The sequence below is a fragment of the Mesocricetus auratus genome, unplaced genomic scaffold (assembly GCF_017639785.1).
Source record: "Mesocricetus auratus isolate SY011 unplaced genomic scaffold, BCM_Maur_2.0 Super-Scaffold_100007, whole genome shotgun sequence".
Classification (NCBI taxonomy): domain Eukaryota; kingdom Metazoa; phylum Chordata; class Mammalia; order Rodentia; family Cricetidae; genus Mesocricetus; species Mesocricetus auratus.
Genome location: NW_024429191.1, coordinates 39,216,837 through 39,237,041, shown reverse-complemented (window position 1 = coordinate 39,237,041; position 20,205 = coordinate 39,216,837). Strand labels below are relative to the sequence as shown.

At 48.5% G+C, this 20,205-nt stretch overlaps 2 protein-coding genes across 2 annotated transcripts; one reads left to right on the top strand and one right to left on the bottom strand.

Moving 5' to 3' along the window:
* Positions 1 to 1,601: 1,601 nt before the first annotated feature.
* On the top strand, positions 1,602 to 3,832 carry Rasd1 (ras related dexamethasone induced 1). The gene is made up of 2 exons (XM_005067688.4): positions 1,602 to 2,495; positions 2,625 to 3,832. The coding sequence occupies exons 1-2, from the start codon at positions 1,808 to 1,810 to the stop codon at positions 3,179 to 3,181; spliced, it is 1,245 nt and encodes a 414-aa protein (XP_005067745.2). The 5' UTR covers positions 1,602 to 1,807; the 3' UTR covers positions 3,182 to 3,832.
* Positions 3,833 to 4,815: 983 nt separating this feature from the next.
* On the bottom strand, positions 4,816 to 19,054 carry Med9 (mediator complex subunit 9). Its single transcript, XM_005067689.4, has 2 exons — positions 18,805 to 19,054; positions 4,816 to 6,484 (listed from the first exon to the last, which is right to left on the bottom strand). The coding sequence occupies exons 1-2, from the start codon at positions 19,014 to 19,016 to the stop codon at positions 6,268 to 6,270; spliced, it is 429 nt and encodes a 142-aa protein (XP_005067746.1). The 5' UTR covers positions 19,017 to 19,054; the 3' UTR covers positions 4,816 to 6,267.
* Between the last annotated feature and the right edge of the window lie 1,151 nt (positions 19,055 to 20,205).

Below are 20,205 nucleotides of genomic sequence, written 5' to 3'. Positions count from 1 at the left end.
GCTTGCATATAAGAAGGGAGTGAGGTGTGATGTCAGGCCAGCCTTGACATTGACTGTGGAGGGAGAGGAGGCCATGAATCTAAACTGAGCTTGGTCCTCTGGATGTCTGTGGGTAGAGCTGGACCAGATCTTTGACCCTGCCACCCTTCTAAGTCCTTTGGATCTTCCTGGGACTGGAGACCCAGGGAAATGGTGACATTGGCTCTGGGCATACCAAGTCAGAGCCCCAGCCTTTCACACGATGCCTTCTGGAGACAAAGGAACCGGCCCCAGTCTGCGGTGAGCAACCCTCGCTTGCAACCTTGAGCGGCGCTTTCCTGCAGTGAACACTCTGTGCTAGTTACTGTACATAGCAGTCCTGTGTTTGGCTTGGGCTCAAGTTCTTCTCACAGATGAGAACAGATGCCCCAGATGGAAAAGGGAGGGAGAGCATCAGTGGGGGCAAAAACCAAGAGTGATGAAGGACTCACCCCACCTGGCCTGTCCTAGATGTAGCTGATGAGGCCTGGGTTACTCAATTGATATGGATGTTGAAGCAGCCTGGAAGGGAAGGGAGTGAATATGAATATCCTGCTGGTCTGAAATGGGCCAGACAATTGCAACAGCGTTGTTGCCCTATTGTGGGGGACACAAGCAGAGGTGAGGATGGGACAGCTGAGAGCCAGGTGGCCCAGGGGCCCAAGCCCCAGGCTTCCTTGCTAGGTAAGTAGTTTGCTTCCCTGTGCTTTATTAGTATCTTCATCTGCAACATACAGAGTTATCATAGTACCAGGACCACCAAATCAACACCCCTGGGCCCTGTGGTCCCTGGGCAGGATGGCTGCTACTGCTCTACAGAGGCTAGGCTGCTGCTGAGATCCTGGGTCACAAGGAAGAGATGAAACCTTGGGTGCACTATGCAAATATCTCAATGGGTGAGAATGACTTAGCCCTGCCCGTGCAGCACCAAGCCTGCCTAGTTGAGTGAGTGGCATTTGTCAGCTGGTGGGTCTCTGGTCCTCTCCTAATCAGACAAGGTCAAAGCAGAATGAAAACACAGCTTGATGTCGTCATCACCAGTCACAAGCAGCAGACACATCCAGCTTCTCTCCAAGCGTTACTCAGCACTGGTTACTCATCAACCTGCTGCTGGCTTCCTCCTTGAGCAGCCTCCCTGGTTCTACACACTTTTATTGTTCTGACCAGGGCCTGGGACTGGAAAGTGTTTGCACTTATAATTTCACAATCAAGGAACCGGTGTCGTTTTCCAGAAAGGGAAACTGAGCTACAGAGAAGGCTGTGCTCTCAGACCTCCTCTGGGACTTTTGGCACCACTAGCTCACTCAGTGCAGAATGAGATGATTGGCCCACAAGAGGGAAAAAGCCAGAAAGCCATAGGAGACTGTAGGGGACGCTGGCCTAGGTCTGACATTTTTTTAAGGGCGTGTCTCTATGTCGTCAGGGACAGAGGATGGCAGCTGTCCCTCGCTGAGGTTCCCTCAGATCAGATTGTCTTTAATTGGGAGAATAAAGCACGGGAATGGGGGGGGTCGGTTTCAATTGGCTCCCTGCCTTACACCTTACAGCCCTACTGGCCTGGCCACAACCTTCGGCCTCCCAGCGCGTCCGCGGGGGCTCCCTGCTTCCCTCTGGTGGCGGAAGCTCAAAGCGCGGGCCTTAGCACAGGAAACCCCAAAACCGAACACAAAGCCCCGAAAGGCAACGCGGGCCTGTGGACCTGAGGGGCTGGCGCCTGTTGTTATCACCGGATTGTATTTTCTGGGAAACTGAAGCCCAAGAAAAGTGAGTGCGCACTGGTGTTGAGAGAATGGGGATCCCAAGGGTCAGTCACCGGCACACCAAGACCCCTGCAGCCGCTGAAGTCGCAGCTGGGAAGCACCGAATCCTCGCGTGGCGGTTGTTTGGACTTAGTTTTCCTTCCAGGGCATGTAGGGCTGTAGCGGAGCCGCGGGCTCCAAGGCAGAGGTCGCTGCATCTGGGAGGAGCAGGGCGTGCCGGGGGGCGGGACGTGACGCACCTTGGCTGGGAGGCGCCAGCCCGGGCGCTTCGGCACGCTGCTTATAAGGGCGGTGTGGTGCGCGGAAAGCTAGTGCCTGCTGTCCCCAAGAGCCCAGCTAAGCTCCAGCGGTCCCGAAGCCAAGCCCTTTCGCCACTTCCGAGCCTCTACCTTCTCTCGGCTCCGCATCTGCCCCCGGGGCCCCGTTGCCCAATGAAACTGGCCGCGATGATCAAGAAGATGTGCCCGAGCGACTCTGAGCTGAATATCCCTGCCAAGAACTGCTACCGGATGGTCATCCTCGGCTCATCCAAAGTGGGCAAGACTGCCATCGTGTCGCGCTTCCTCACGGGCCGCTTCGAGGACGCCTACACTCCTACCATCGAGGACTTCCACCGAAAGTTTTATTCGATCCGCGGCGAGGTCTATCAGTTGGACATACTGGACACGTCCGGCAATCATCCGTTCCCTGCCATGCGGCGCCTCTCCATCCTCACAGGTGAGTGGGGGGGCCGGAGTCGGGGGTCGCGGGGGGGGGGGGGTGCTGGTGTGTCACACATGGGGCCGCGGCCGTCGGCCGTTCCACTACTAACAACTGCCCTCACCTTTCCTACTCGTTCCCCTATAGGAGACGTTTTCATTCTGGTGTTCAGCTTGGACAACCGCGACTCATTCGAGGAGGTGCAAAGGCTCAAACAGCAGATTCTAGACACCAAGTCCTGCCTCAAGAACAAAACCAAAGAGAATGTGGACGTGCCTCTGGTCATTTGCGGTAACAAAGGGGACCGGGACTTCTACCGAGAAGTGGAGCAGCGCGAGATCGAGCAGCTGGTAGGCGACGACCCTCAGCGCTGTGCCTACTTCGAGATCTCGGCCAAGAAGAACAGCAGCCTGGACCAAATGTTCCGTGCGCTCTTTGCCATGGCCAAGCTGCCCAGCGAGATGAGCCCCGACTTGCACCGCAAAGTGTCTGTGCAGTACTGTGACGTGCTGCACAAAAAGGCTTTGAGGAACAAGAAGCTTCTGCGAGCAGGCAGCGGCGGCGGCGGCGACCCCGGCGATGCCTTTGGAATCTTGGCGCCCTTTGCGCGCAGACCCAGCGTGCACAGCGACCTCATGTACATTCGTGAAAAGACCAGTGTCGGCAACCAGGCCAAAGACAAGGAGCGCTGTGTCATCAGTTAGGAGTCCCCAGCGTCGGCCACACAACCTGAGGACCTTTTTTGTTTAAAAGTCAAATCGGATTCCTGGGCTAGCCCGCGTGCTCCGTGCCACGAGGGCGCCAATTGGCCTCCTTCCTCGCTTCGTGCGACCCAGCCCTGAGCACCGGGAGACTATAAAGGGACAGTCATCTGTTGTGAAAGGAAAGAGAACTGGCTAAGATGGACGCTCTTGACAGTGACACCCCCGCTGGTGCCTGCCCTCACTTTTGGGATGCCAAGACCCAGCTGAGGGGTACTTGTCATTTTTTCTCAGAGACCTAAGAACGAGTGTGTGTGTTCAACCGCCGGTGAGACTTCAAGTAACTAATTGTCCTGCCTGCTGGAGGGCCAGGACCAACAAGGCATTATCTTGTCTGTGACTGGTGTTGCCATGACAGCTGCCAGCCACTTCAGTCTTCTGCAAACTGGAAACTTTGGCGAGAGGTGGGGGGTTCAATCATAGGCAAGAGACTTGTTTACATGTGTGTGTGAAATTGCTCAAAAGAAAAAAAAAACCCACAAAACTTGCACTTTAATTTAGTTTCAGTGTCAACATGACATGAACAAAATCTCTCTATTGTGTGAGGTCTTTATTATTTTTTTATTTAAAATAAAATAATTTAAAAATAGAAAATAAGGTTTTCTTTGCTCTTGCTTTTAGGGAGCTGGGTTCCTGCCTCAGTGGAAGTGGCCAAGCAGAACTGGGGGGAGGGAGGGGTTGGGAGACCTTGCCTTCTGAAAAGAGTCTCCCAGCTTCCAACTGGGACATGCTCTAGACCTAGCTTTGCCTATCCTGGCCTGTCACAGAGGGCCTCATTTCTGAAGATATATTCATAGCATCCTTCCACACTGTCCCATCTGTTACTCAGCTGTGGCAGGCAACAGAAAGCCCTCACTCTTGAAACCCTGACCTTGATTACCACAAATAAGGAGCCTGAGGTGTATCTGGGAAGATGCCAGTATAAGATGCTTATCCCCTGCCTCAGGGCTGCCACAGTACCTAGTAAAGTGCTGACAGCTTGTGGTGTAGCCCCCAGAAGCACTCACCAGGCGAGGCCCATCTCCTCTGCACTTTGCTGTCTCCCTCTGTGGCCAAGGGTTCATGGCTTGTGACCCAGATCTCCTAACCACTCCTACTTGGGGGCAGGCCTCACCCTCCAAACCTCTAACTCTGCAGCTGAGAAACAGAGGCACTCTGGGGGGGGGTCAGCTTGGTATCTCAGGATCAGCACAACATCGGTACCCATGAGCCAAGTGTCTGGTGGTTTTCAAGAGGGTCTTGAGCTTCAAGGGATGCTCAACATTGTCCTGGGGGTGGGATTTCAACCCTGCTTTGGGAAGGGCCACTTCCAAGGAACTGTCAAATCACAGAAAGGCATTCACTTCTCAACAATGGATGGCTGGGTTGCCCAGCGTCCCCTGCAGGAAACATGCAGGCTTTTATGTAATTTAATAGATGCACATGTTGGGTGGAGGAAGGAGCAGAGAACAATTTGCCTCTATACTACCTAATCAACACTCCCTTCTAATTCTTCGCTATAAAACCTGCAGTCCCAAGGTTTGACTCCTAGCACTATTGAAAAAATTTTAAAAAAAAGACAGTAGCCAAATCATGCATCCTGAGAGTAGAGCACACTTTTAATTCCGTATTTGCAAATGTAACAGGTCAGCACACTGGAGTAGAGAAGTCTCCATCCCTTCTGATCCCCTCTGGTCCTCTGAGGAGCTTTCTGTCTCTGTCTAGCAGGAGGATCTGAAGCTCCTGCATCTCATGTGCTCTGCGTTTCACAAAAATGGGGCAGAACCTTAAAACCAGCTCACCCACTGCTCCAACTTTCCAGAAAATAACTGATTCAGTTAAATAGCAGTTCCCAGGTAGACGTGACTTAATTGGCACTCTACTCTCAAACTCTTTTCTGTCCAAATCTCTGGAACTCTGCACCCTCTTTAATACATCCCAGGTCCAACTGAGGCATCTTGGATAGACAATGCCACCAGAGCCCCTGCTAAAAACATCCTCAGCCAGTACTTCTGCCAACAAGGTTAGCTGGCAGGCACCTGCTAAGTCCTAAACTGGTCAACCCAGGCTGTGCCCATTTCAAGATCCAAACAATATTGAGTACTTCTCACCTTACTCACGAGAGCCCTCAGTGTGACAGCCCCTGGGAGGGAGAGAACACAGTGTCCCCCACGGGACTAGCAGGGCACACTCTACAACTAGCACACAGCTCTAGAACCTCCAGGCTTAGCTACCCCTGCCCGACAGACCTGGCTGAAGGACCACCCCAATTACCCCTTCCAGGCACTCTGCTCCAAACCAGAAGTGTGCAGGGACCATGTGCAGGGTAGCAAATGTGGCTGACTCCTTGGCTAGCGAGGAGATGACGTGGTAAGCTAGGGCCTATGAATCAGGGCAGAGCTGCTAGTTCAACAGCCTCTTTGAGCCAGCGTGGGAAGGACAAAAGGCCCCAGGCAAGCAGTGCTTTGGCTATTCTGAGCACTGCCTGGAGTGATGGAGATAAAGGGAGCAGGAGTCTACAAGGCTAGTGTGCAGGAGGCTGCAAACTGGAGTTGGTGGCTGGCTGGCAGAGCTCTGGGATGACGCCCGGAGATCCAGGTTCATTCAGTAGCTCAAACAAAAAAAGGAAGTGAACTGTTTTGGGGGAGAAGCCACCCACCCTCTGGCCTTTCAAAACAATGTTCACACTCTCCCAGCCTTCTTTAATTATATTAAATCCATGCCATCTGAGTGCAGGCCTAATTTATCCCACGAATTCTATGCAAATGCTTCATGAAACTGCCATTAACAGGAACAGTATGTACCAGATATACACCGATGATATCAGGAGTGGTAGGAGCTAAGGGAAAGAAGGGAACAGCCACCTCCTCTCCTTCTGTGCCCTCTAGATCTGCTGATGGGGCCAGGGCATAGCTAGTAAGACTTGAGTACAGCCACTGAGGCCCCACACCAGCACATGTGGCCTCCCAGTTTAGAGCTGGGCTCCCAAGGAGCTGGACACCACTGGTGTGAAGCTTTCAGTCCCTTGGCAGCTATCCTGAGAGCTGGTCCTACTCTTTCGGGATCTCAAACATGCAGAGACTCTTGTACTTCTGTAGAAGCTCATTCTTGGTCCTGACTTGTTCCCGGAGGCTGTGAAGCTGCTGCTGTTGCTGCTCAGGGCTCACATGGATGCCGGGCATGGTGCCTATGAGCTTCCGCATCTCTTGGAACTTTGTTTTGAGAGCATTCAGGTCCTGGTGGAGATCTGGGCTGTCCTTGTCCATGCTATGGGCGGCAGGGAGAGAAGGCAGTCAGTTAGCAGGTGCAGCTCATCTCCACAATGGCTTCCTTTGGTACTCTCTGATACCTTTCAGAATGTTCTGTTTGACATGGTCTGTCCCCTGACTAGGTTACCTAGTCCAAAAGACAGGGATTGGTCTTCTTGTTTGTTTTGTTTTTTTCCTTAGCTTTTTTTTTTTTTTTTTTTTTTGGTTTTATGAGACAAGGTTTCTCTGTATTGTTTTGGAGGCTATCGGTCCAGCCTGGCCTCGAACTCAGAGATCCGCCTGCCTCTGCCTCCCGAGTGCTGGGATTAAAGGCGTGCGCCACCACCGCCCGGCCTTTTCCTTAGCTTTAAGTTAGATCATAAAAACATTCCCTTGACTAGCACACTTGACAAATCAGACACTTAAACTCTCCCCCTGAGGGCAGGCACTGAGCTTGCTTCATCACAGGTGTCTTGCTGGTCTTGAGCATGTGACACTATGCTCAAGAACCAATTGTGGATAAGAACACTTGCACAACCTGAGTTTGGAGCCCTACCACCCATGTAAAAGCAGGGGCACAAGTGTCTATAACCCCAGCTCAGGTAGGGGTGGGGTGTATAAACAGGCAGATGCCAGAAACCAATGAGCAAAACAGCAAGTCTCAGTTCTGTGCAAGGGAATACAGTAAAGAGTGATACAGCAAGGCACCCAAAGTACCCTCCTGTGGCCTCCCTTGCCACACACATGCACATACAATACACCAAATTAAGTTTCCAAAACACCACCTGTCAAGAGAGTGAATGCCTTGGAAGCAAGGCCACAGCCATGCTAAATGAATGCACAATTACCGATCACCAGCTGATCGCTACCCAAAACAAAAAACAAATTTGATGACATACTGAGCCATTTCTAGGCCAACCAGGAGACTTTGAGCTAGCAGAATCTCCATTTCACTGAGGTATGGTGCTTGCTTAGACTTTAGTTAATGTAAAGATGAATTCCCATAGAACTAGTCATGAACTTTTTGTTTTTTGTTTTTCGAGACAGGGTTGTTTTGGAGCCTGTCTTGGAACTCGCTCTGTCGACCAGGCTGGCCTGGAACTCACAGAGATAGGCCTACCTCTGCCTCCTGAGTGCTGGGATTAAAGGCGTGTGCCATCAACACCAGGCCTAGAGCTAGTCATGAATTTAACTCAGCTATAAGTCACTGAAGTTCTTCAACAGACATTGGCTCTCTTCTACCATGATTCTGCAAATGCCTTCTCCTTCTTATGTCCTTCCACAGCTGTGATCCACTGCAAAAATCGCCACTCCTGCCATCAAACCAAAAGCAAAAGAATAAAAATCCTAAGAACAGCTGGGCGGTGGTGGCACACACCCTTGGTTCCAGCACTAGGGAAACAGAGGCAGGTCAATCTCTGGGAGTCCAAGGACAGCATGGTCTACAAAGCGAGTCCCAATACAGTCAGTGTTGTTACACAGAGAAACCCTGTCTTGAAAAACCAACCCCTCCCAAAAGAAAACCCTGAGAACAAAAGAGTCACCCCCTGGAAGGCAGGAAACAGGAGCTTCGGGAACAAGCTCCAGCTCAGAGCACAGACTGAGGATTGCCACTGCTCAGGTGTCAGAATTTAAAATACTCTTTAAAGAAAACTGGCTCAGAGGGGCTAGAAAGATGGCTCACAGGTTAAAAGTCAGAAACCACATGGTGGCTCACAACCATCTGTAACATTATCTGGTGTTCTCTTCTGATTTGCAGGGAAACATGCAGGAGGAACACTGCATACATAATAAATAAATAAGTAAATAAATAAAATCTTTTTTAAAAAAGAAAGCTGGCTCCCAAGTTTAGAAGGATAGAGTAAAAGCAAACAACAACAAACCCCACAAAATTAAAACACGAGAGGAGGTTTATAATAATATAGTTCTTGAAGCAAACCTAACCAGTCCCAAAGAAGCTGGAATTCAGAAAGCAAAGTGTGGGCCATGTGTAAGATGCTCACTTCTGAAACCCTCCAAACTCCAGACACTCTTCTTTACCAGGTGAACTGTGTGGTGTATGTGTGTGTGTGTGTGTGTGTGTGTGTGTGTGTGTGTGTGTGTGTGTGTGTGTGTGTAATAGACTTCAGGTAGGAAACAGGTCATAGGGAAAGGTGCCTGGAGGGGATATGGGCTGTAGGCCTTAGGTTCTTCACCTGCCCTAGTTGGTGGTGGTAAATAGCACAGAAATCCTGGGGTGAGGAAAACACTCTATTCGGGAACCTGTTATGCCAGCACGACTGTGAAATCCCCAGGCCTAAAGAAAAGGGTCAGGCCTGATAGTGAGGGAATAAAAGTCGAAAGCTCTAAATGGGCCTGCCTTTGTGCTCAATGTTAGTCACCATCCAACTTTAGAAGGGAAAAAAGAGAGAGACTAGGTCAGGAACGATGGAAACCATACAAACAAAGACAAAGTTAGAGCACCATGTTTCCATCTACAGTGCCTTCTTAAAGAGTGGGCAGAAATCCTACAGCCCCGGGGGATGAAGAGAAGAGCATCCTCCTAGCAGCCATCATAGGCATTCAGGCACGAGTCCCAGGCTCTTGAACAAAAAAAAAAAAAAAAACTAGGAACGAAGGGTGCATCGAAGAACATGCCCTGATTTTCCCCAATTTCTTTCTTTTTTTTATACAGAAGCAAACTGGCAACAAGTGGGCAGTGTGTCCTCCAGCAAGGCAGAAACAAGGGGAGGCCGTGGGTCAGCAGGCTAGCCTCCTCTCAAACCCCACAGTCACTCTCCTCACCTCTGGGTAACTTGACCTGGCTACCTACCTCCATTAACCTTCTGTCCTCCTCAGAAGCCTGCCCCGCCTGCCCCTGCTAACCAACCCCGGGACTAGGGCCCTCAGTCCTCTCTATCCACAGCCTTTCCTCCCACTGGTCTGACTCCAATGGCTTTCACAGCCCCAAATCAATGTTTCTCTTAAATATTAGTGGAAGCTGAACGGGAGAAATTCAAAGTGATAGATATCAAGGCTTAGAAAAGGGAAGTTCTTTTAGTCCCAAGTCTCAGAGATGAGGATCATCTCAAAATGTGCAATAACATACAACCATGTATATACTTATTATTCTGACAGAAGTATATCAAATGTGGTTCCCATTCTTGTCTTTTCACTTAATCCATATTGGAGGTCTTTCATATTAATATGCACTTTATTACATTGTGAAATATTTACATAAATGTGAATGCATTCTAGAAAGATGTCCTACTAGGGGGAATTCTGGGTCAAAGGCTTTATAAAATTTCTGACATATATTGCCAGAATACTCTCTGAGCCCAGAAACACACACCTATAATGCTGGTTTCTAGGAGACTGAGGCAAAAAAGACTGAGAATGAGGCCAGTCCAGGAAGCACAGGAAGACCCCATCCCAAACATAAACATATCTCCTCAAAACTCGATGTCTCTCTCCTGACTGTGGGCAATCCTATCTGGCTATCAGTGGCTACTCCCTGCCTAGCAGGGATTTGGTTTTCTCTGTAGTTCCGCCAGCACCCACAGGTCTCTGGTACAGTGGCTCTGGACTTACCACACTAGCTTTCATTTGCCACAGGACTGCAGGTGTGTCACTCTCTTCAGTCATGAGTTACAGAAGGGTCTGCTACTTGGAGAACTTTGAAAACCTGCCTCTCCAGCATGCCTTTGGGCTTGCTCCCTCACTCTCGGCAACTCCCACGGCCCTCTTTCCCAAGTCCAGCTCCTCCTCCAGCATCCGTCCAGACTTTCCCCAGGAGCCTGGAGACCCTGTAAGCATCCACAGTGGAGCTGCCATCTGCCTGCCTCTGTGTCCGTCCAGCAGTCCCCACCCTGCAAGGCTACCCTCTCCAATTCCAGCCAACTCCCCCTCCCCCACACTACTTCAGACAAACCATTGCTAGTGCTTCTTAGACACCCAAGTCCTCTCTCCTCCTAATCCCTGTCCCACCCACCTTTAGAAATCCAAGTCTGAGCAGATCACTACGATGAGCTGAGGTGACTCTCCACCCCAACACACCCTTAAAGCAAATTCAACTGTGAAGGAGGCCATGGGTGAGCATTCTTCCCAGACCATTCCCCGGCAGCGTTTCTTTTACTGTTTTCTGCTGGCAGGGAGGCCTCCCTCATGGAGACCATAACGGCCTGGATCAGTTCTACTGCGAGTCTGAAAAGAACTGGCAGATGCAGAGGCTGGGAAGCAGCTCTTCCAAGCTCCAGACAGGCTCTAAGGGCACCCTTTCCACTCCAGGACACAGCGGAAGGGGTAGGCACTGGGTGGACACAGGGCAGTGGAACTGTGAATCCCAGACATGGCCTGTGGGGGTACTTCCTGCACAGCCCAGCAGGCCTCAGCTGGCAAGGAGCCTGTGTGTGGGAAGAGGCAGGTCAGCAACACCCTGTTCCCAAGAGGTCTTGCTGACCTGCCATGCGCAGGCGGGAGGGATACTTGCGCTCATCTCTTGAACTCCCTGTGCTGGGTCAACAAGTATGTCTCCTGTACCCACTAGCAACCTAAGACATCTGACAAAAGCATGACATTTAATTAAAGCCACATTGCTTAAGTACCCAAATCGACAGACTACTGACTGGGTGAGCCACAAAGCGGCACAGGCGGGGACACTGCCTTCAGCACTGGTAGGCTGGGGCGCTTAGCTTTAAATCAGACGAGCTAAGCTGAATGTGAAGGTCATGCTTTATTCCTCCTTTCTTGGCTATGTCCTTTGTAGTTTCGCTATATACAAAGAAAGGCCTCAGAGAGTGGGGTTTATAGTAGTTTTTACAAGTATTTCCTCCCCGCATTCTTTCAGACGTCAACAAATAGGCCGGGTATGGTGGCACATACCTTTATCTCAGCACTTGAGAGGCACAGGCAAGCATTTCCTCTATGAGTTCAAGGCCAGCCTAATCTACATAGTAGTTCCATGACAACCAGGGCTACATTGAGAGATCCTGTCTCAAAACAATAAACAAATATAGTCTATAAATTCTGGTACTAGCATTGAATCTAGGGCTTCGTGATTGACAGGCTAGCACTAAATCACTAACGTCCATCCTCAGCCCTCTTACAATTTCTATTGCCCAGGCAGGCCTTGCACTCTCGATCCTCTTAACCCAGCCTCCCCAGTAGCTGGGCTTACAAGGTTGCACCACCAGGTCTGGCAAACATGTAGTTCATATATGTCGTTGCCTGTGTTCATACCTGAGAGGGGGAGTGTGGATTGAGGAAAGGAATAGGCAGGACACAAGAGATAATGTCGGGAGGGCATCCAGTAAATACTGAACCCCCCATGTTTATTGTGTACAGTCTTTTTATACTCCTATCAAAAAGGCAAGACTTCCTTACCAAGATACAAAGAACAAGCAAGCAATACCCAAAATATCAAGTAACTATCTCCCAAGTTAAGTATTCTATTGTTCAGGCAGGACACACAGCAACTACATCCTATAGTAAGCATCCTGTTGCAGTCACATCTTAAGCTAGACATCCTTGTCTCACCTTGGAAGAACAAGGGCAGGCAAAAACTCTCTGACCTCAAGATGGAATGGAGTCAATGCACTGGACGCTGGAAAACCCCTGGTCCTGTTTTAATAGGGGACTAATGGCATGTTTATGTTTTATTCATAGGGGAAAAATGAACACCTAGTCTGGTATGTGAAACAAAAGAAAGTGAGACCTGATGACATCATAGCTGCGGGGGCCCTGAACCTGTGTTCCTGATCCTCTTACAGTCTGAGAAGGGAAGGAGACTATGGTTGGTGACTCCCAGTTTTTGATGAACCTGTTACACCAATTTCCACAGCATCTGTGAGTTTTAATTATTCTGGACACGGCTAAGAACTAAATGTTTGACAGTTTATCAACACCACATCTTGGGACACAGAACTCATTATTGCCACTTAAAACTCACTTCTGCTGTTAAAATCAAAAGCTACCATGATGGACAGATACAACTGTGTTTTGCCAAACTCTCCACCATGATGGACAAACACTCTCAGTGAGCCAAAACAGACATCCTCATGTAGGGTTTTCTACCATGTGTTTTTGTCACATGACAAGAAAAGGAACAAACACAAACTCATATCAGAAGCTGGGAAGGAAAAGCTGGGTGAATCCAACTATATGAAATAATGATTTTAAGTAGGAAAAAAATTACCATGACCATTACCAAAGATGAAAGAAAAGTCAACAGCCTGGGAATTTACATCTGAGAGCAGAGATGAGAAGCACAACTCAGTAGAACAGCAGCAAACTAGCAGGGAAGAGTACATATAACAGCAGCAACAAAAAATTAAATTTGCAAGCTAGGCACGATGGTGCACACCTTTTAATCCAGCACTCAGGAGGCAGAGGCAGGTGGATCTCCAAGTTCGAGACCAGCCTGGTCTACATAGTGAGTTCTAGGCCAGCCGGAGCTACATAGTGAGACCCTGTCTCAAAACAAATTAAAATTGCACATGAAAAGATGATATACTGAAAATAATAAAATAGACCAATCAACTATCATTTCTGACCTATCTATCAGACTAGCCAGTTAAAGTTTAATGGTAGCAGCAGATGTATAGGGAAAGAGAGATACACTAGTAACAGAAGCATATATTGATGCACTCTTTCCAGCTTTGCTAATAGTGACTAGAATGCTATAGTAACATGCCACATCACTAGAAATTTCTCCTGGAGACTCTAGAACTCATTGAGAAAGTGCACACCCAGGCACTCATTTCACTCCAACTACAGGAACAGAGCACAGATGCACTAAGGGTCACTGGGTGGAAAGTTTCAACAACTGATGACTCAGTCCTACATGGGATTATGTACAGATCTGGGAGAGGGAGGCAGTGGAGAGGAGTGGGAGACAGATCACTTCCTACTTTCCATCTATGGAATCAATCTTTAATTTGTCTTCGTGCTTCTTACATGGCAGATTTATGGGCCATTACAGGTTAGTAGAGTTTTCAAGTTAACTGAAGTAGCCCGATCTGAAGTTTGGAGGAGTCAGTTAAAAAGATTAAATGAGCAATAGTTGTCAAAATAGAACCTGCATGTCCCCTGCTTCAGTGGTCCCATGGCAGAGGATCCACCTCACTGTAAACTCAAAAGGGCTGTTCATACCAGCATGAAATGCCAATTGGAGACCAGCTGCATCTCGGATTCTCTGCAGCCCCCTTAATGAGACAGACTTGCATGTGCACAGGATGGAATCTACAGCAGCCTATGGATTCTAAAGCAGGCACATGACAGCCTGGCCCTGATTTCTATGACTTTCTGAAAAGACACACTCACATATAAACCTAGAGAAGAAATTTAAGGAATTCCCAGCAGCCACAACTTGTACTTGGCAACTGTTTCTTTTGTGAAGTAAACCCCCTTATGATGTAATTAATGATGAGCTTTTTAGGAGAACAAGGTTAAGTCCTCTATTTCAAACTTTCTGTCCTTACTAATTCCAGGAGGACACATTAGCTTAAGGACTGTTGAGGGAAGCACAGAACAAGGCATCAGAGCCTGGCAGAGCCACCCTGGACTACTAGACTTGCTGCTGGTCCCCATCCCCCTGACTCCTGACCTGTAAGATTTGCAGGCAGCTTAGTCCTCCAAGAACAAATGATTACCCTTCAAAGGAAATGCTGCCTTCAATTTCCTGGCTCCTCTACAATCTCTCTCCTTCCTTAGATTGTGCTGAACACATCACACTGAGCAGTGACCTCAGGAGTCACAAGTGCACAGCTTTTCTTCCTTACCCAGTTGTTTACCCTCCCTTCTTCCCCCTTGTGATATCAGCCTCACAAGTGGCATCACCCACTATGAGCTTCAGGCTTCCTAAATCCCTTCCTTCCCCTGCCTTTGCCATAGTCTGAATCTTTCCCCTTCACTAGCCTACAAACTCACACAACACCCCAGAGCTTTCAAACTGGACCTGCCCTTTTTCATGAAGATAGTACCAGCCGACCTCTCTGAGCATACTGTTTTCTCTCCGGCCTATCTTCTTTCTTCCTTCCTTTTTGTCCCTTCGAGACAGGATTTCTCTGTGTAACAGAGCTGGCTATCCTGAAACTTGCTCTGGAGACCAGGCTGGTCACAAACTCAGAGATCCACCTGCCCCTGCCTCCCAAGTACTTGAAATAAAGGCATGCACCACCTCATCTTGGTGGGCCCCTGCAGTTTCTTTTACATGTCTAGTGGCCAGTGCTAGCAGTCACATACTTACAAGTGCCAAAGGCTCTGAGTAGGAATAACATTTCATCTGTAGGATGAATGGAACTGGCTTTTCTTGAAGAAGCCTTTGCTCCCCAGGGTCTTTTCCCTTTGGTTGGTCAGACACTCTCTGGGGTGAGCAAGGGGCTCACAACTCGTTTTCAGCTGATTTCCCTTCCCAGCCCCGAAATATGCTATGCGTCCCACACTGACTCTGGCTTATTCCTTCTAAAGGATCAACCTTAGGCAGAGCAATGTTTTCGTTGTCTGCAGCTGGAAGGGTATCATCTGGCTGCTTCAGGCAGGAGTGGGTCAAGACTGTGGGTGCGTCCCTCTTAGACGTCTCCCATTCTTAGACCACCTTCTTTCACACTGCTTACAGAGGTGTGGGGAAGGCTACCTATACCGTTCTATCACCGCCAGGCTCTGAGGTATAGGGAAGGGCATGGTCAAGGCAGCTGTTTCAAGTCAGTAGGTGAGTTAGCCCTTGCCAGCTGTTTTCTGGTAATTATTGCTTGTCCTTCCTGTTCTTATGCTAAATAATTAAATAGAAATAGAAAATTCCTTGTGTGTCCTTTTGGACAAGCCCGTGTGATCAACCTGTCACTTTTCATAGGTATGCACCTTAGAGTTCTCCCAGTTCTATAAGAAACGGAATTACCTGCCCAAGGCTACCTAGCCACAACTCATGAGCTACAATTTGAACCCATTGTTCCTGGATGGCCTGGAACAAGACATGTAAATTAGGTTGGTCTCAAACTCAGAGATCAGCCTTGGTCTCCTGATGCCCAGCATTCAGATCTACAAAGACAGGAAAATTACAGCCTGGGAAGGTTAAGTATTTACAAAGACGATAAGGCAAGCCTCAGCACAAAGTCTTGAACTCACACCCTCTGACTTCATAGCATGCTCTTGCTACATAGCACTTCCTGTCACTAAGGCTGGCCCAACCAAAGTACTCTGCTGGCTTGGAAGCATCCACTCTACAGTGTTGATGAATGTGTACCTATTTGTGTTTTAATTTTTCCATGTATGTCTGGGTTACTCTAGATAACCCAACGCTCTGGATTGCCCTGAGATGGTGAGGGTTTTTTGTTGTTGTTTGTTTGCCTTCCTTTTTTCTGTCTTACTAATATGTTTGCCAAAAGTTAACACAAAGGGGACAGTCTGTCTTACACTACATACAGGATGTTCACATTGTTTGAAGCCAGGAGTCTAACATGAGAACCAAAGCTTTGCAATCATTTGAAAAGTTTCAGATGAGCACTGTGCTGGCTAGTTTTATGCCAACTTGACACAAGCTAGAGTCACCAGAGGAAGGAGTCTCAACTGAGAAAATACTTCCACAAGATCAGGCTGAAGGCAAGCCTATAGAGCATTTTCTTAATTTGTGATTCATAGGGAAGGTCCAGCTCACTGTGGATGAGCTACCCCTAGGATGATGGTCCTGGGTTCTAGTAAGAAAGCACACTGAAACCAGGCGTGGTAGCCCACACCATTAATCCCAGTACTCGTGAGGCAAAGGCAGGTCGATCTCTGAGTTTGAGACCAGCCTGGTCTATAAGAGCTAGTTCTGAGCTGGGCGGTGGTGGCTCACGCCTTTAATCCCAGCACTCGGGAGGCAGAGGCAGGCAGATCAGCCTCCAAAGCCGCAGAGAAACACTGTCTTGAACCCCCCCTCCCAAAATTACAATTCCAGCCATGTTTATGAACATTGGCATGCCCTTTGATGTTTTGCTGATATGGAATTGTCATTTGGTTTAAAAAAAATCTTAATAGCCATCTTCATTGGAGTTGAGGCAGCCTAGGTCCCTTTCTGTATGGTGGCTTGGTGCTTGCCTTAATTAGGGTTACTATTGCTGTGATGAAACACAATGACCAAATGCAGATTATGAAGTGTATGGCTTACACTTCCATGTCATTGTTTATCACCTGGAGAAAGTCAGAGCAGAAACCTAGAGGCAGGAGCTGATGCAGAAGAATTGTAATCTTGTCTTAATTTATTTTTAGTATTTGATGGTTAAGCAGAAGTTACAAGTTCAGGGGTTTGCACCTCGTGTCCTATGGCTATACAGTTAGCACTGAATAACCTGGTCAATGCCATATCATATATACAGTAATAGTCTAATGGTTATAATGTAACCAAAACCTTCCTTTGCCTAGTGACACATTAGCTGTGGTAACACTGCAACAGAATGCATCACTCACACTATTGTGAAAAAAATATTGTCAGATATATAAAAGTATAGCATATACAATTACAGGTAGTGCCTAATGCTTGATAAGGATATAAATAATGATGTCACTAGTTTATGCATTTACTATGCTGAACTTTTTACTGTGATTTTAAAGCATACTCCTTCCTACTAAGAGATTCACAGTTGCTAGGTGTAATGGTACACACCTGTAGCCCCAGTACTCAGGAAGCTGAGATAAGAGGATCAAAAGGTCAAAGGCAGTATGGGCTTTGTAGCAAAAACCCTGTTCTCAAACAAACACACGTTTAATTAAAATCTCCCTTTAACAGAATGTCTTAATACACCAGCAGCAACTTCCATACATCCCATGCTACCAAGACTCTTTTCTGTTTATTATGTATGTGTGGCATGCCTTGTATGTGTGTTGGGGCTGCTATTCAGATCTGTGAATGCCTGTTGAGGGTGCAGGCAGGTATGCTAAGGCGGTTGTCTTTTTCTGTTGCTCTTCACCTTATCCCGTTGAGACAGGGTCTCATGATGAATGAAGTTCAGTTTCTACCAGGCTGGTTGGCCAGAGTTCTCAAGATCTGTTTGCCTCTACCCTGAAATGCTGGGCTACAAGTATGAGCAGCCATGAGTGGAGTGGCTTTTTATGTGGATGCTGGGGATTCAGGCTCAGGTCCTCTTGCTTGCACAGCAAGTAGTCTCACCCACCAAGCCATCCAACTCTCTCTTGCTGTTAGCAAGAATCCCGACAGCACCATGAGGCCCCAGGGAGTAACTGTCCTGCACCACCTAAGTTTATCAGTGCACACTTGAGATGAGAATGCTTGCACAACAGTCACCTCTTAGAAGCGACACAACTGTATATGGAGATAACAAAAAAAAATGTAAGCCAGATTGGAGACTGGAGACTTTGGGTCTGTTAAAGTTAATACTGAGACATAGTCATTTGGAACAACTTCCGTGTCTTTGTTTCAATGTTTGCTAGCATCACCCCACCCCTCTCCGGTTGTAAAAATCATAGACGATTATCTTTGGTTTTCTCTGCTTCTAACTGGTAAGCCCTGTGACGGTGAATCGATGGTTCCTTTCCAGTGTTCATCCACAGCACTTAACAGTGCCACACAAGTAAAGATGCCTAGTACTGAAACGGGAACTGTGTTCTAGGTGAGAATCTTGCATCTGAGCATCTAAAATCTAACAATATTCGAAAACTTTTAAGGGGCTCACATAATGCTACAAATGGAAAATCCCACACTAGGATTCATATGAACAGTCAAAACGCAGGCAAATTAAAATTATTGTATAAAGCTGCCTTCAGGTAGCCGGGTGGGGTGCCACACACCTTTAATTCCAGCACTCGGGAGGCAGAATCAGGCGATCTCTGAGTTCTAAGGCCAGCCTGATCTACAAGGCAAGGTCCAGGACAGCCAGGGCTATTACACAGAGAAATACTGTCTCGACAAAAAATAAAAAATTGCCTTCAACCGGGTGGTGGTGGCACATGCCTTTACTCCCAGCACTCGGGAGGCAGAGGCAGGTGGATCTCTGTGAGTTCAAGGCCAGCCTGGTCTGAGTTCAGTTCCAGGACAACCTGCAAAGCTACAGAGAAACCTTGTCTCGAAAAACAAAACAAAACAAAACTTGCCTTCAGACTATATGTGTAAGGGCTTGAGACCCATTCCAAAGACGCTGAGGGATCTGGGATACGAACAAGGGGAGTGCACCGCAGAGCCTGTGAATTTGCTCAGTGTGTGAGTTTCACCTGGATGCACAGTGTTTAACTCTCAAGGCCTGGGAGGTTGCTGAACTCACAAGGCGACTGTGCGGCGACTGTGGGAAAATGGGGCGTGGCCCGGGGCGCACAGGCTTTGGCTGCTCGGACCGAACCAGCAAGTTGGTGTCTTGACCTCTCCTAGGCCCTTACCATTTGATGACATTGTGAACCAACGGCAAAAAGGAGTAATTCTCCTCCTTCACGCCTGCGGGGGACTGAGGGCGGGCAGCTGGCGGCGGCGGGAGCGCGGCGACCGGTAGAGGCTGAGGCGGAGGCGGCGGCTTGGACTCCGGCAGCAGTTCGGGCGGTGGCTGCAGTGTATCTTCGGCTTGTCTCCCACCCGCCACCCCAGAGGAAGCCATGGTACCAGGCGTGCGGTGACTGCCGAGAGTCGCGGAATACTTACGTCACAGCTGCGCGCCCGGGAGGCCGGGTGGGGAAAGACTCTGAGCCTGCGCCCTGGGCGTAGGCGGGCAAGTGTTGCTAGGCGACAGGTGTCTGGACCGCTAAATTAAGTAGTCAGGAGTAGGGGGCCTATTTCAGTCATCTTTTTTCCAGTTCGCTTGACAGAGAAGGGTCAAAACACCAGCAAGAACCCTTCTCCCCGGGACTGACAGGAAGAACGGATGACGCCGGTGAGCGCCGTGTGACAATGGGGCTCTGAGGCAGCGAGCATCCTGATGACAAGGACCTACGTTTCTTTGTGTCATGCCAGCCTCCAGGAGGTCCCCTGACTGGCGACAGCAAAACACACCATACAAACACGTTGTCTGTCGAGGTTCCATATGACTGCCGAGGGAAAAATTAACGGTTCTTCAAACATTTAGTCCGCATCTAGCAGGTGCCATAAACATATGTGTATAAGACTCTAGGATCTTGGGACAAAAGCGCAGGACTTCTGATACATATTATGTTTTCCCAAGGAAAACATGATATGGAAGCTGTGTTATAAATTTCTGGACAAGGATGGCCTAAATCCTGATCTTGACTAACAAAAGACAGAAATTAGGAAAGCTGTCGCCTGGGAGAGTCCTTGGTCAACCCCCATGTCAGTAAAGAGAGGCAAAAGGCTCACATGCTAGAAGCAAAAAGGAACAGGGAGGGTCTGGAGAGATGTCTCAGTGAGTGCTCAGTGCTCTTCCAGAAGACCCTGGTTTGATTCCCAGCACTCACAAGGCAGCTCACACCTGCCTGAAACTCCTGTTCCATCGGGTCTGACACCCTCACACAAATACACATACATGCAGGCAAACACCAATGCACATAAAGAAAATGATTCATGAAAAAAGGAGCAGGAATGCAAAGTTCACAGTGGCCAATCCCAAGTGAACAGGGTGTTGCTGACTTCAGCTGCCTTGGGAAGGGCATATGGAGCCAGATCTTCCAGAAATGGAATATTGGAGATATTTTGAGGGTTTTAGGCATGGGTCTCAGAATTGTTTTCTTCTGAGCTGCAGAGAGTGTCCCAAACAGAGGAAGTGGAGGAGTGTTTGGAAAACAATTATTGAAGTGTTGCATAAAGGAACACAGAGACAGAGTGAAACTGGGCAA

Coding starts and splice junctions, on each gene's coding strand:
- Rasd1 (XM_005067688.4), top strand. CDS start 1,808: ATGGGGATCCCAAGGGTCAGTCACCGGCACACCAAGACCCCTGCAGCC. Junction 2,496..2,624: donor GCGCCTCTCCATCCTCACAG/GTGAGTGGGGGG, acceptor GTTCCCCTATAG/GAGACGTTTTCATTCTGGTG.
- Med9 (XM_005067689.4), bottom strand. CDS start 19,016: ATGGCTTCCTCTGGGGTGGCGGGTGGGAGACAAGCCGAAGATACACTG. Junction 6,485..18,804: donor GTTCACAATGTCATCAAATG/GTAAGGGCCTAG, acceptor TGCCGCCCATAG/CATGGACAAGGACAGCCCAG.